The 16,166-nt window shown below is 39.6% G+C and overlaps 1 protein-coding gene across 18 annotated transcripts in view; it reads right to left on the bottom strand.

The window, feature by feature from the left end:
- The window catches only part of MYO3B (myosin IIIB), a 248,831-nt gene extending 239,946 nt beyond the window's left edge, over positions 1-8,885 (bottom strand). For 14 of the 18 annotated variants that reach the window (XR_006018294.1, XM_042041627.1, XM_042041615.1 and 11 more), the window contains exons 1-6: positions 8,789-8,885; positions 8,258-8,390; positions 6,419-6,533; positions 4,415-4,493; positions 3,295-3,360; positions 3,057-3,093 (exon numbers count right to left, since the gene is read on the bottom strand). Coding sequence is in view for 15 of the 18 variants with exons in the window: in XM_042041615.1 (XP_041897549.1) it covers positions 3,057-3,093; positions 3,295-3,301 (44 nt within the window). In the remaining 3 variants the exon portion in view is untranslated. The other 4 variants (XM_042041620.1, XM_042041619.1, XM_042041618.1 and 1 more) reach the window with 4 other exon arrangements.
- Between the last annotated feature and the right edge of the window lie 7,281 nt (positions 8,886-16,166).

The raw sequence follows: 16,166 nt of genomic DNA, 5'->3' as shown, positions 1-16,166 counted from the left end.
AACCCTGAAGAAGAACAGCTTCTGCTCTCCCTATAACTCCAGGTTTTAACGCTTTTTAAGATATTAAAAAGTATGCAGTAACTCAGGGAACTTCACAACTTTCTCCTTTTTCTAAGTAAAAAACCTCACCTATATGGAATAACAGCTGTTAAAAATGGTTTTTAAAATAAATGCCTCAGTAAGATCACAGATTTTGCAAAATCTGCAGTGAGCTGATAAGCATTTGCAGGAAAATAATTTTCGACCACCAGCCAAAGTCTTGGTATGTTCAGGGGACTGACCTTCAGGCCGCCTTAATCCTACAGGCAACCTCTTCTCTGAAAAATCACTGCACCACACTAAGCTACTTCTCCATTTCCATTTTGTCTTGTTCATAGTAACTCTTACTTTGTATTAAAATTCTGTATATATTTTGTACATACTTACTAACAATAAAAAATGGAGAGAGAGAGGGAAGGAGAGAGGGAAAGAGAGATTTACTGAAAATACTTGTCCTGTCTGTCTTTCAGGCCCAAATTAACCACAGTTCATTTCCACCCTTCAGTTCATGCTAGGCTGGGTAACAGAGAATAGTAGAAGTAGGAAGACCATGGAAGAGATGAGAACTGTCAACAGCACTGATCATCAAAGACTAATAGAACAAATTATTCTTACAGCTGAACTACCATGAACCATTTCCCTCTTTCTGTCACATTTGCACTAAGGGTAGAATTAGCAGAACACACTGCTAGAAATCGGGAAACTTTCCACCTGGAAGAGTTCAGTAAATTCTGCTTGTGCAGGAAAGTATTTATGAAACAAAACTATGGATGGGATTTTTCTTTTTCCAAGAAGTAATCAAATGTAATTGAGATCCCCTTTGAGATCAGGACCACTCTTCTAGTCCTATACCTACCCAGGAAATCACAAAGAGCAGAGACAGCACTCTTTCAAACTGTTTTAAGCAGCCTTTTCTGTTGTTTCAGGTTTCAGTGCCAGGAAAAAGTGTTCCTTCTGTTTTTTTATATTTTCTTTTACTATCCGCAAAAAATTGCCAGAGATGCCTCTACCTTCTTATACCTATTTTTACATACAACACATCATTTCCATATGAATCTCAAATCTCTACTTAGTGTCTGCCTTACAGCTGTACTTAAGCAGCCCATAGTAAAACAAGTGCCCTCTCCCTTTGCAGGACACCCACCCCCTCACCCCCCCACTCTGGGATGTTATAAAGTCTTTACCAAAACATTTACAATATGCTACTTATTAATGACACAGAGTCCTCCTAAAAAACTGTTCTGCAAAAAACTTCTCTCTCCTGACAGCTACAGGTAGAAAATAGAATACCTGGAACAAGGAGACGCAGGACTATAGTTAAAAAGCTCTACTTGAGACCCGCACACCCGGGTCCAAATGTAAGAAAGACAAAAGACTGGGAAGGCAGCAAAGGTAGGGCACAACTGCTTATCTAGGAGTTCACTACAGCCTCCATCATAGAGCTGGAACTGTGTCAAGGACAGAGTAGAAGGTTTACTTGGTCCTATGACAATCTGATATACCTTGGGCTTAGGGCAGCCTTACCAGTAAAGGTATCATCACTACACTCCACAATATCCTCCATGTAGTCCCCAAAATATTTGCATGTTTTCATGTCACAAAGCACTTTGGAGAAGAAGCTGTGGCATATACTACAAATCACTGTGAATTCCATAGATATATCTATCTTGCAAAAACAGCTTTGTCAAGGACACAGGCATCTGCTGGCTAACAGAAGTCAAATCTTTTATACACATGGATAACTGCATATCTCTGCAAAAATTGTGCTAATCTAACTATATTTTGTCTTGCAAGGGTGAAGATCACCTTAGCGCGGCAGTGCCAACTGTCTTGTCATTAGCTCCATTATCACAATGACTTAAAAAGAGCTATTCTTGTTACTATACACATATATAAGTATCCCATGCAAGAATTTTTGGGCTTTTTTAAAAAGAGCTAACACTTAATATGCAAATCCTCAGCTGGAAATTGTTACCTACAGCATTATTATTTTCAGGGAATTGATTTTTCTTTTTAAAATTTTTGATAATGAAATCCCCAGGTTTCATTTCACAATAGGTTGACACTGACTGACCGGGCCATGAATCCTGATGAGAAAGAAAGCTACCATTTTATTTTTTTGGCAAAGAACCCAAGCAGAAAAAGGTATACCATGAGTCAATTCTTCAGACAGGAGTTATAATGAAAGCAGTACAGGCTGCACTCTTCACAATCCATCCTTTCTTATTGTATCAAGGTTGTAAAAGCTTACTCCTCCTCCAATACTCTAGGCACTGCCCTACATCATAACTATCAACACTACAAACTCGTAAGTCAAGACTAACAGCCTTTAAGGTACGGTTTATAACAATCACTCTTTTGAAGGAGGCCAACAGGTAAGGCCTGTAGAAACTAAGCACTGAATTTTCTTTCAGAGGTGAGACTAAAGAGTTACCTAAAAAATATACCTAAGAATTTCACCAGTCACAGACATTTGTATTTCATCATGCCACACACCTCTCAGTTCAAAAGTCTCTCACCAGCAAGTAGTTTTTGAACTGCAGTAGAAAGAGAAGGGGCTGAAAAAGCCCAAAATCACAAGGGCAGTTCTACCCTTAGGGAATTTTATGAATGGAATTACACCTCTAATGCAACCTATCAAGTATAGCTGTGCTGTTACAGAAACGTATGAAGGCCACATTGCAAAGCAACAACTGTCAGTAACTGTTACATTTAATTACATGTTCTCCGTAACTTTCACAGTGTTCTTGGCATTAAGACGAAATCAGGAATCAGCTATTTTGCCCGGCTGAATAGCTTAATTTCATTACATGAGAAAGAAAAAAATAAAAAGGTTAATAAATACAGCTCCAAGCAGAGGAGCAGTCCCCAGCTACCAGCTGACATCTGTAGAACAATTATGACATGTTAGCAGAATGAGACAAGGACTTGTCTATTTTGTGGAAGGGAGTCAAAACAACACATTTAGTTTTTCTCCAGGGTGTAAAAGATGACAACATTTAAAAACTCTTTCTTACCTAATCCAGTTTGCTTCAGGACTTGCTCTGTTCTCATCTGTTGCAACAAGAAACAGAAAAAGCAAAAGGTTGACAGTCTTCAAGACACTTGAGATCTTTGGCATTTTTCCAGCTATATCAAAGTAACAGGCTACCCAAGCTAACAGTTGTAACAAACCTGACTGCATTATAGTTCTATTCCAAAGCTGACTAACAACAAAAGAGAATAAGGTGAAAAACTACAGGTTGCATTCTTTACCTGACATAGCTCCTGTTAGCCATATGCTCAACTCAGCAAAAGGTACTGTCTCTCTGAGCAATAAACCTAGAATAGGAAAGCCTGAATTATTAACAGGAACATGAGGAGGCCTCAAAAGCACACGATGAATGAAACAAATACAAAGCTTACAGTCTGATTTAGTTTGTAAAGGCAACTTAGCTCACTTGATCTATTTTGAACACTAAATGGCATATGGAAAGAAACAGGATGATGCTTTATTGCAGTGCAGGGGAATGGTGAACAGAGTCCCTTAAACTGTCTTCATACCAGTCTCTCACAATGTAGAATTTTACTAAACTGGAAAAAATCTGGTTTTTGTTATATGGTTATTGTATACATTCCCATTCCACTGGTCACCTCTATTTTCAGTCATTAACTGCTAATATGCTTCCAACACTCTTGTTTTAGCCTCCAGCTTTTTGTACCAAACATTGTAGATGTTTGCTCTTCAAGCAACTTACAACTGCACTGATACAGTCTCTAGGTTCATACTGTACTTCAGGTTTAAAACTGGATCATCCAATTAACTTTGAATATGGCATAGCACAGCAGGAATGAAAGCTATAGATACCTGGGCAAAGGCTGGAACTTCTTTTACATTACTTTGTGTCCTTTGATACTGCTGATAGCAACTAGAGTGTATCAACCAACAGAAGACACCTTGCCAGGACGAAAGGAGTTATTGACACCAATTTCTCCTCTCAAGAGAGAATTTTCTAGTTCCTCTGTATTCTGTTCTGCAGAACTCTTATTACTTTCAATGCCATGAAGCAGACACTAATGATTAGGACAGCATTCAGAAAATTATCTGTTCAGGCACTTCATACTCTTCTGTCTAGATGTTAGGCTCCTAATTCTAGGAGTGGGAGACACAGGACTCATCTTAAGCATTCAAATGTGAATATCCACATGGAAGTTGGACATTTAAACTTGACATTCACAACAATGAGAAAATAGGACCAGCATATGGAGCCTGGAGGGGAGCATCACTCAGGAAAAGTACATATCAGAAACTCTTGGTCTGCATGGTGCCTCTGGGAAACTGGGACGAAGAGATAAACTTTGCTTACTCAAATGCCTCCCCTTACTTGGAACTCACCTTTCTTTCTTATACCTTAATCTCAACACCCTCCATGTTTGACTCTCAGGCAGCCAAAAGTAAAGTGGCTGGTTCCCACCTTTAGACACAAAGGAAGATGGATACTTAGTTCCTGAATTACAAGGATTAATATTAGTTCCAAGTAAATACAAGGCAGGAAGTATGTATTTATTAACAGAGATACTATCTGCTTTACAGAGTTGACCTTGCTATTTAATACACTATTTTCAGTCATTGCACACAATGTGGCAATAGTAATTCAGTTCAGATTAAATACAAGCAAATTTTTTTTTTCTTCACCAAAATGCCCAGCTTAATATATTGTTTAAGCTCTCAGACATGAACACTGACCCCTCTGGAAACTATATCCCTTTCAAGTGTTTCAGGTTGCTTACTACAGAAATCTCCAGGGGTTACTGCAAGCATTGCTCTGTGAATTGGAGGGGTAAATGAATCCCTATTGTTTCTGCTGCAGTAGCATGAAACTGAAGGAGATGAAATTTTCTTGTAAATTGTGGAAAGTGTGTGTAAAGTGAGAAAGGTCGAAGCAAAACCAAACAAAAAAGGTGTCCATGCATAGTATTAGACAAACAGCTGCCTGAATAGACTGATAGCAGTAATTATGCCATTATTTCAAGTAGGCTGAACATGTTCCACACTCTCCAGTGTACTGAATGCACCTCGCTCCACAGTCAGTATGCTACGATGCTTCAGAAGATTAATTAATTTTCCTGAATTTTCGTCTCTTTCCTAAGAAATACTGTAAAATCAGCTTAGTCCACTGTTTTCATACGTGTAGTTCTGCAAATGCCTCCTTTTTCCATACACAATATCAGTACTCCCTCTCCACACAGCCGGGTAGAGGCCATGTCTGAGGAAGAAACAACTAGATGAGGGGCGGAGAAAAAGAGGACCAGCTATGAAGAAGCTACTGACATGACTTGTTCTTTACAAAGCAGCAGCAGCGAATAAAAAATGTGCTTCCTCCCCCCTCACCACATGCCATTACCACAGGCCAATTCTCAGCTGTGTTCAGCAGAGCTTTTCCCCACTGTGCAGGACTCAGATGGAAAAGCTCAGCCTTATACTGTCAGACATTTATCCCAGAGCAGTGCCATTCTAGCTACAGCCATAAAGCTTTTCAGCTTTGGCAAAAGGAAAGCATGTATGGACTTATACAATGCATTATTCAGAGAAGTTCTCTTTCCCAGAGAGGGAAAAATTCCTTGCAGCTATTTTGCACAAATAGACAACAAAAGTTTCTCAAATTATTTTACAGATTTCTGATGTAGCACTGTGTGTCCTCACTATTTACGTCACATGCTCAACTCCCAAAACAAGAGCTGTGCAGAGACGTGAAAGGTGCACGAAAAGCAGAACAAGTTAGGAAGGAACTAGCAGGGGATTGATTTAATGCATTTTATTTATCCATCTCCATTTCTACCTGCAGAGCAGTCGCCCTACTGTCCACAAACAGAGGAATGAATGCTTCCCTCAGCTGCATGCTGTAACCCCCCAGGCGACATCACCCTCACTGTGCACTCTTCTGTCCTTCTAGATTCTCCTGCTGCAGCTCCCTTACCTTCTTCCTATCATCCCTCTCCATTTTAGAAGCTACATGGCTTTATCAAACAGCAGAGACATAATCCATCACAGCAAATGAGTCCTCAGGTTAGCACTATGAGGAATATGCCTCCATATTTTCACCTGTAATACAGGAGTCTTTACTAAAAATGTCACTTTGAACTTGTGTCCTGGATGATTGCCAGCCCCATTGCAGCTTGTTTATTCTGCTGCAGTACAGTTCAGTTTAAACTCATGAAAAGGAGTTAAACAGTTACAACAAAAGAAAAATTCCTACTGAATTACGTGCTGATTGTTCCTGCAGGTGCAGAGCATTCCCAACTTCCCTATAGTAATCAAGCCCAAGACATCTTTCTGTTCCCTGGCTCTACGTTATTGAAGTTAAGCTGTATAGTAGATTGGAAAAAGTTTAGTGCTCACCTGTTCAGTTATGTTCAGGGTTTGTTATGAGGCTTTTTTCTCCCCTTCTCCTTTTCTGTTACTGATCCATAGGCCCTCTTCCCTTGTTATTTCCTTGGATCACGAGAAGTCACTTCTAGGGGGGGTAAGTTTGTAAGAACTAATGACAGAGAAGCTACAGGTACAGAATGTATCTCACTTAGTGTGCTCAGATGACAACTTAAAACTAGGGCTAGGTTAAAAAAAACCTAAACAACAAAAAACACCAACCAAACTTTTCAGCAGAACAAAAGCAAACCATTACGATAACTTTCAGGACTTCAAAGCCCCTTCCTATACACAAATGTTCTTTGATTACGCTCACAGCACGGCACACGGTATTAGCACTTTATTCATTACTCCCCTCTTCTCCAGTCCCACAGTGGCCAGAAGGCTGGTAACGACAGTAACTTCTGTCTTTGTAACACAAGATGTTTCTATTCCCCAGACAAGCCTGCACTCAGGAGGCCCTTGTTAGTGAGCCTCTCCAGGCATTACCACAGCAAGAATCATTGTCTTTGTCCAATGAACTTTTTATCGTGAAAGCATTTGGCAAAAACACTGCAAAACCCGTCCTGGAAGCTCTTAAAGCAAACAAATAGCCACTGCACTGCTCACTAAATCCCTCTTCTCTGTAGTCAGAAAGTCAGTAATATAGATACAATATTTCTTCTAATCAAAGATTTTGGATGGTACTGGGTAATTCACTTACTGTGCACATACATCAACAGGGCAGCACATAATGCTGAGGAAGGAATCACCCAGTGGCCCTCTCTCCAGTGCACACAAACACAGTGCTGCAGATAATGTTCCTACAGCTTCCTAACCATGGAACACCGTGGAGCAGCACGTATCAGCACAGAAGTTCATATTTTCCCTGTTTCTAAAACAATCCATTTGCACTTAAACTGACTTTCCATTTTTAAAAGGGTCAGAAATGGCTTTTAGAAAGATATATTCACCTTGACTCCTAGCCAGATTATGATATGAAAATCTTAGCCCAAGGGAAAAATACCTCTGCTTGGTTCAAGCCACATTTTTATTGTTTGAATAAAACTTGGGTGAACTCTATTTTTATTTTTGTGCTACAATGTCAATAATTAACACCAACTTGGATTAACATTTGAAGGATTAAAGTATATAAGGCTGGATTATTAACTGCATTACAGTTTGAATTTGACATTAAGCTGGACTTCAATTTGGGAATATAAAAAGGGTCTTGAAAAAGGATTCTATGTATTTTCAGAACACATTCTATAAGACTCCACAGTAGGTTAAGATACAATTTACTGCTTTTTACAGAAAAAAAGCTCAGTAACTGCATCTAACTTGCTGACAGTGACCTCTATTATCATACTATGCATCATGCTAACTGAAATTTCTGTACAAGAACATAGTTTCCTACCTAACAACTTCACAAAACCTCAAAACACTGATCCTTGGTTTTCAGTGAAATGAAACTGAAATTCCAGAGTGCAGCTTTTAAAGCGGCAAGTGAAGTGAGAAAACCTAGCATTAAAAATGAAAACTAAAAACCATTTTGTATTCATAAAAATAAATGCACCACTTCAGAGAAATAAAGAGGAAGACATTTTAAGTTAGTCTTACCTCACTTTGCATGCAGCACTGTCTACAGATAACAGTACCTTTCCTTTCTTTTGCTAGTAACTGCATACGTGTATGTACCCAGGAGGAAGATTTGCTTGAAGGAATTTATGAAGTTTACCATAGTATTTGCAATGTATATTATGGTCCACTAGTTACTATAGGTCGCTTAAGGAAACACTATACACTAGAGCTAGATCTACTTAGGGAACTTACAGAAACTTTTCTTCAGTTATTCATGGCCTTGTCCCGATGGGCCTGAATTCCGTATCACGCCTACTTACTTCTTGCCTTGTAGTATCTTCTGCCATTTTTAATCATGGAGATATTTTTCCTGAGCATTCCTTACCTATGATTTTGGAAAAACAGGTACAGCTGGTCGCCCCCTCGGAGGCGGGGTACCCGCACAGCCTCAGTAGCAGCGCTTCTACGGCGCTGCCACCCGTGCCCCCAGGCAGCCCAGGACCACCTCAGCGGCGCTCAGGCCACCTCCCTTCCCCGCCTAAGTCCGCGGGGCTGAGCGCAGACTTCGCTGGGGCCAAGACAAGCTCCCGGCGGCAGTGACAAGCCCTGCCAGCACCGACTCGCTAGAGAGGTGACAACCCCTGCCCGGCTCTAAGCGCCAGAGGACTGCAAGGCAAACGGCGAACGCCATTTCAAAGCCCTTCTCAGTTGAGGTGCGACCCCCACCCCAGCCGTCTGCGGGCGGCCCCGCAGGGCCGGAGACCTGGCGGGAGCTGGGCACACCTGAGAGACAGTGTTCTCCCTGTCTCTGCACGGCTGAGGAGCCGGGATTTGCCACTCGCCTGCTCGCACCGAGCGCTGAGGAGCCCCGCACTCGGCGGCAGCGGGGGCGGCGCTCGGCCCCGTGAGGCGGCGCGTGCCGGCCCCTCAGGGCGGGCGCGGCTCGGGGATTCCCGGCGAGGAGCCCGGGAGGAGGGCCGGAGGCTCTCGGGAAAAAGTCCATTGAACGCCGTGTAGGAAAGATAATGTTTAGTGAGCTTTTACAGAAATGAAACCGATGCGTAGAGGTGCACATCTAGCAGAATCGCTGGAACTAAACGCCTCAGTCCCCTTCTGTGCATTTAGTTAATTGTGGAAAACAATGAATTGCGAGCGCAGCTCCGTCTGTGCTCTGAGACATGGGTCCTGGTGAAGGAAAGGATTTTATAAAGTATTTCTTCCCCTTTGACTGTGAGTGTGGGGGAGAGCTCCCGTCTTTGGGCTTCTCCTTTTGTACCTATTTGTCTTAATTGAGTTCTGTCATAACCGTTTTTCAGGTTGATTCAGGAGAAGAAATTCAGGTATTTATTTCTCTTAGACACTTCTGTTTGTTTACAAAAAGTCTTAGAAAAACGGGAGGTTGTTCTTTTGATCAATATGCCGATGCTTTTTCCAAGTGAACACATCACGGGGGCTCCCTCCCACTCAGTTTTCTGCACCAGTTCTCTCTTTGCGTTTTGCCAGCCCATCGTGACCCCCTTTGGTTCTTCCTCCGCGGCTGTAACTGTACCTGCCTCATACAATGTTACAAAGAGTGCTGTATTCATCAGCTTCAACAAGGGCTGACTCATTCCACAGTTCCAGTACCACTTCAAGCATGGTATTCATTCTCATGTGTATTTAACTGTAAGTAATCTTTATAATTTAAAAAAAAAAAAAAAAAAAAGTATGAGAGCTTTACAGCGTGTATCTTTTCGTATTTATATAAGATGCAAACTTTAAAGACCAAGGAGCAGTGGATTTCTCTACAACACTCCTTCAGCACTACCTTTACCAATTGCTGTACCAGTGTTAACTATCATCATTATGACCAAGGTAATTTTTTTTACCCTTCTTTTGATTAGTGAATTCTGTGCTTTGTAATCTTACAGACACACTTCTTCCCCTGCCATCCACATTCTAGTAAATTATGTCAAGATAATCCTTTATCAAAACTAGCTGATGCCAACCTTGATTCAGATAGTCAGTAGAAAATGGAAATCCTAAGCATTTTCTCTGAGTTTAGCCCATCACAGCATTAAAATGAATTTGAGGTGATACAAGAGTCTCCAGAAGTTTTGCTGGGCAGTGCTCCATTTCACACTATTGTTTTGTTGAAATTTTGTACACTGTAGAATACAAAGTCTCCATCATAAGTCATTATTTTCTCTTTTTGTCAGTAACTGTAAAATCACAGAACCACCAAGTTGGAAGGGACCTGGCAGGATCATTGAGCCGAACTCTTAAGTGAATGGCCCTGTTGTATACAGAATTATATAAACAGTGTGACAACAAATTGTAATATAGACAGCAAATAGTAATATTAGACACATATCTGACCATCAACAGGCTTGTCCAAGGTGGATCCAAATGTTTAATCCTACATGCCCTCAGTTTATGAAAGTTATATAACATACTTTAGAACATCAGTTCTGCATAAAGTTCTGAAATGTGAATATTCCTTACCATGTAAGAAGCACCAAGATTCAGCAAAATTAATATCTTCATGCAGTATTCTGCATGTATGCCTTGCATGTTCCTCATTATTCTCAAGAATTCTTTGATAATTAAATCTAGAAGTTCTAGATATTCCCACATTTCTCCCAGATTCTTATGTTAGTTTTTGAAACATAGGAATTTCCTCATTTATTGCTACGTAATTTTGGCTCATACAATCTAGACCTTTGTGAGTTCTGTTACAAAACTCATTTGTTTCTTAATTTTATTTCTCTTCCTGTACCTACTTTTGTTCTTATGCTGATGGTTTTTAAATCCCTTTTCACTAGATAACTTGCTGTCCAGCTAGAATCCAAGCAATGTTTTCTGAACATTGCCAGCCTGTTGAACATACCTGTTTACAGTCAGGGTACAGTTGCAATGGGTAACTACACTGGGTTGGAGCTACACAGGTGGTATGCTTATATCCCACACTGGATTTCCAAACACACAGCAGTCTTCCATGATGAAGCAATTTTCAGTGCAGTGGTTTTGTAAGTATAACAACTTCACAACTCGTCAGTAGTCATCCATGTATCACCAAAATACCATAATGCAGAATTTGAAAAGGCAGCTAATTTATTGCAATTTAAGATTAAAAAACCCCAAAAAACTCCCCAAACCCAGCCCAATCCCCCTTTATCTTAATCCTAACTTCTGCATTTCAGCAGGAATAAATATTGGATCTCATAACCCTTTCATTTTTGTAATGCTATACAGGTTAATGTTAGTGTTTGCAGTAATGGGAAGACTTGTCCATCCTAAACTCCAGTTTACAGGAATGTTGCTTATTCTGAAGCCAGACAGAAACAAGCCATATTAAAGCACAGCTGTTACTTTTTGTTGTCGCTTGCAAATCTCAGGTAGAAAAAGAATAGCTCTTAATTGTTGTAGTACTTCTGATTACAAGTGCAATAATGATAGACTTGTTATACAATGGCTGCACTAATGCAAGCCATTCCTAGCCTTGTTTTAGACTGCATTAGAAAATTAAATAATTCGTCATTGATATGGTCATGGCTGGATGCCAGCTATTGTTAAATGAAATGTTATAAAATGCTATACCCTCAAGAATTGAATGGAAACAAAATATTTCATAGGCAGTAATCTACAGAATTTAACTGATGAGGTTGTCCAAAGTGTAGTCCACAGAAGCTTTCAGTTGCTATATGTTAACTAGAGTTTTTTTGGCAATCTGTTAATGTTTAAATTGTCATACAACACTGACTTGTAGAATAACATGTAACCAACAAATTATAAATGGAAACATATCATTATAATGGAACCTACTCCTTCTGTAAGTAAAAGGTTGAGATGCATTGTCTTACTCTGATTTATAATCTTAAAATCTCGTTATCTAAATGGATATGCACAACCATTATTCACTACAGTAAATCCCTTTTTAAGTTAGGAGGACTTCTTGCTTTTTAAATACCTGTTCATCTCTGTGTACACTTTTCTTTGCCCAGAGATGGACTTGTGATTACAAAGAGAATGCATGATTGCATTAAGCTACACACATCATAAACACTGGTGAATCAGAATTGAATGTAATAATAGTAAACAGGTTTGCTGGAAGGGGAAAAACAGTGCTTAAGACTTTAAGGACACTGCTGAAATGCATACTGCTTTCATGAAAATCTTAAGGCAGTTTTGAATTTTGGGTATGCAGATACAGCACTGTGAACTCTTAAGTATCCAAGTTACTGTGTATTATGTTTTATTGTCTTGTCCTACCAAGTCACACAGGTGCTGCTCTAGTTTTCCTTTTTTAGCTTTTAAATAAATGCAAATGCACTTTGTTTAAGGGTTGCTACCATTTTGAAAAAAACAAACTGTGCAAGAGGTTTGGTAGCCAAGATCTTGTGGCAGTTATGTTTTTAAACTGACATCTGAAATGGCAGTATCTGCATTTAATGTGTCTGTGCATACTTGCATACAAAGATTGTTGCTCCAGCTGAGACATCTAGTTTTCTTCTTTTGAACTAGTAGAAGAAAAATCCTGAATAGGAAACTACTGCATTACCTGAATACTGAGGACAGAAAGGGCAAAGCAACTGAGTTTTACTGCATGGATCAAAGCAAAAAACAGCAAAGGAGACTGAAAAGGAGAAAACCTCCATTCAAAAATTCTTCAGTAGTGAAGGAAATTACATACCAGCAATGTTAATGTAAGAGTGGATTCCACTGTCTCTGAAATCCATGGAAGTAGTGAGAAAAACTTTACAGCTTTATGCATATATTTGAAGATGATTTAAAGAAACCAACAGCTGCAGAGTATTCAGCTAAGGACTACAGAAGTGCAGCAAAACTACGTAGGTAGCAGCACAGCATTAAAGAGTAATTACACCTGCATCAGGAAAAAGCAGAAAAGCAGGTCAATAATATAACAATTCTAGCCAAGACTGAAGTGCAAGGTACATAACCATAGTCCAGCCCTTACAAATCATAAGCACAAACTGCAGACCTCAGGCAGACACGTGGAAACAGAAGCGGGGAGGAGATGGAATGCCTGGTGTAGGGATAGCACTGAAATGTAAATAGCACTGCTGAACTACAGTGAGTTGGAATTATATTGGATTCATTTCTGACTCTGAACTCCAGAGGAAGGTGACTTAAAGGACTTCTTTAAAAGCCAACAACAAAAATATACATAGAAGAGCCCACACAGTGTATACTCTAGATACCAATTAGCCACAGAGTCTAGCTGGCAATGTGTACCACAGTTAGTGGTACCTACTCTGTTCTGTAACCTAAGTCCCATTACCCAAATACTATAAAACACTCTTTATTCTGCAAGCTGGAGTGTGATGCTCCCAAGAGTAATCCTTACTCTTGCTTTGTGAAGCCTTCGTCACAGAGGCAGCAGTAGTGTAACTGGGAGTGCCATTACAACATCTCATAGCTAATTATTATTTTAAAATTATTATCACAGAATATCCTGACTTGCAAGGGACCCACAAAGATCTCAGAGTCCAACTCTTACCTCTGCATGGACCATCCCCAAGAGTCACACCATGTGCCTGTTATGTTTAAATCTATGCATTTACCCTTAGTGGATGAACATCTGAGCTACTGAGTGTCCTGTATCACTCAATGCTACCTATGAGCACATAGGACATTAATAATAAAGTTTGGAAGGTGAACTTATCCAAAGTGCCTTCTCCTTACATCTTCCCACAGGCAACATTTTATCCCTCTATAGTACAGAAAATTAAAAGCTGCAGAGGAAAGAGTAAAATGAGATGGTGTTTCACATTAAGAATATCTTATGCAAATTCCCAATTAAGATGTACACAATAGCAGTGCTGGGTAAGATGTATCTACAGTTCTTTATTTGCTGTTTTTCTTCTTCCAGCTAGTGAGTTCCCTTAGTATTCAAAATCCATCTTTGCTGCCTCACACTTACTAAAGCAAATCACTTGAATGGGCTGAGCTTTCTTCTATTTATTGTTGCTAGGGAACCACCTTGGTATTCACACACATAACATGTATTTTGACATATGTTTCGGAGGATGAGATGCAACACGGCTCTGCAATATACAGTGAAAAATGTACTCCAGCGTTCTTAGAAACATTCTCCCACAGAAGAGCAGTGTTACTGTAGTACCTTAGCTTCAGATTGCTCTGGATTTCTTACTTGTTTAGACAGATTGGAATTGTAAAATTACATGCAGTAATCTGATTAATAGTCCCTAATTTTGCCCAGGATTAAAACAGAAAGAACACCAGTCTGTGAAAAAGTGCTGCTAAAATATCATCCTTCTAATTTATTTTTTTAAAATACTCTCGTGTAAGGGAAATGTTCTGTAAGAAGTCTTAGTTATGTAACTATTTTAGTTATGTAACTAAAAATCCAGTCCACGTAGGGAGAGAGTGGAAGTATGAACCTTTTCTGAATAGCCAGGTATCTGAAGGTTATTTCAATTACATTAGTCACCTGCTGGAAAGTATCAGTCCTACAAATACTGCACTAAGTATTGAAAGGCAATAAGCTTCTTTAACTCTCAGAAAGTATTTCTTGAGATAGCAGCTTCTGGCTGGACAAAAAAGATGACGTAGAGATATTGAAGAGGTATTACTTTGTCCAGTCATGTCTGAGTATGGGAAACAATCCCATTTTAATTTCCTGTTTTGATTACTACCAGCATATCTGTGTGAGGAGGGACAATTGAGGTTGAAGGAAGCAAAGTTTGAAAAAATGCAAAAAGCATGAAAATGAAACATGAAAGGGCCATATCTCACTTAAGTCCTGTGTGCATATATATATTTACTGATGATGGAAGATCATACTACCTGGACTTGCTCCAATACCAGTTGATCTAACATTATAGAGCAGCACTTATTTACTTAGTGATGTAAACAGGAGGTGTTCCCTGTCTTAAAGGAGCTTACAAGTTGAGAAAAAAAAAGCAGGATAAAGGAGACTGCTAGAGAACCTAAATGAAACAATACTTAACAGTCCCTTCAGCTGCCCTGAAGACCTTAGTTTAACAAAACCTTCATGTCTATATTTTATATGATGTGTATGTTTACACCAGCATTGTCACCAAGTACCTTGTTGCAGAGCTGAGATTAAAACACCAGCTCCATACTAAACTCTCTTGAGAACAATGGGAAATTGTTCTCAGTTTCTTTTAGGGCCTGTGAAGATACCTGGGAAAAATGCAAAGTTAGTTTTAAATTTTCAAAGCTGATGTGTAACAAACCTAAAATGACCAGCACCATAGAGCAAGAAAGCACCCAGAGTCTCTAGAAACTAATTTTCAAGCTGCACTCCCCTGACTATCTCTGCATTAATTACCCTGAGAAAATGCCCTCTTATTCACAAAGTATTGCTGTACAGTTGCAGAGGGCTCTCCAGCTGGTTTAGGCTTCTTTTGTTGTGCAATACTACACAAACAAAGCAGTTGCATATACAACATGGAGACAACAAAGGCACAAAAGAAAGGAGAGCTCCAGTTCTTCAAAGAAACAGAAGGAAAGTAACACTTTTCACAGCAAACTATTAGTGGCTTCAATAGCCACGTGCAAAGGATATTCCTTGACACCTGAAAGAGAGACAAAGGCTCATTATCTACTTTAGGTATTTGCCAGAATTATAAGTAATCCCTGAGAACATGTTGTTCTGGTTTGTCAAGTGCTTCAGTACACAGTTGTGTTCTACATTAAAATGTGACACATACACATCTGGTCACCAGATTTAAGGCCAAAATGTAGGGACAGTAAATACTTTTTTTTCTCAGTATTGGGCATGAAGAATACTTGCTTTTCTCCAGCTTTAAGCTCTGAAGATTATCTTGCTTTGTTTTGTTGTAACATTAAAAAAAATAATCCAACCATGAGGAATAAACCCAGTGTAATTGTTTTCAATCAAAATTATTAGAAAATTTAGTAGTAATGAGTCAAAGGTAACCTATAATGGGAAATGTGTTAGACACTGCAGTAGGAGAAGAGGCAGGGTAAGTCACAAGGCTGAACTCACAGCAGTTGGGACTCTTCTGAGTGTAAGAGAATTTGCAGGGAAACTACTGCCCATGTGAGAAAACATGCAAGTATGGACTTAGGGCACTGTGCCCTACCAAAAGGAGACATTCATCAGCCCAGCAGTACAGATCTCACTGACTGCAGTGAGCAACCTCACTCA

Source organism: Corvus kubaryi, unplaced genomic scaffold (genome assembly GCF_017639235.1).
Source record: "Corvus kubaryi isolate FWS band 111438036 unplaced genomic scaffold, C.kubaryi_AGA036_p1.0 37396, whole genome shotgun sequence".
Lineage (NCBI taxonomy): Eukaryota > Metazoa > Chordata > Aves > Passeriformes > Corvidae > Corvus > Corvus kubaryi.
This window is presented reverse-complemented; position numbering and strand designations above follow the sequence as displayed.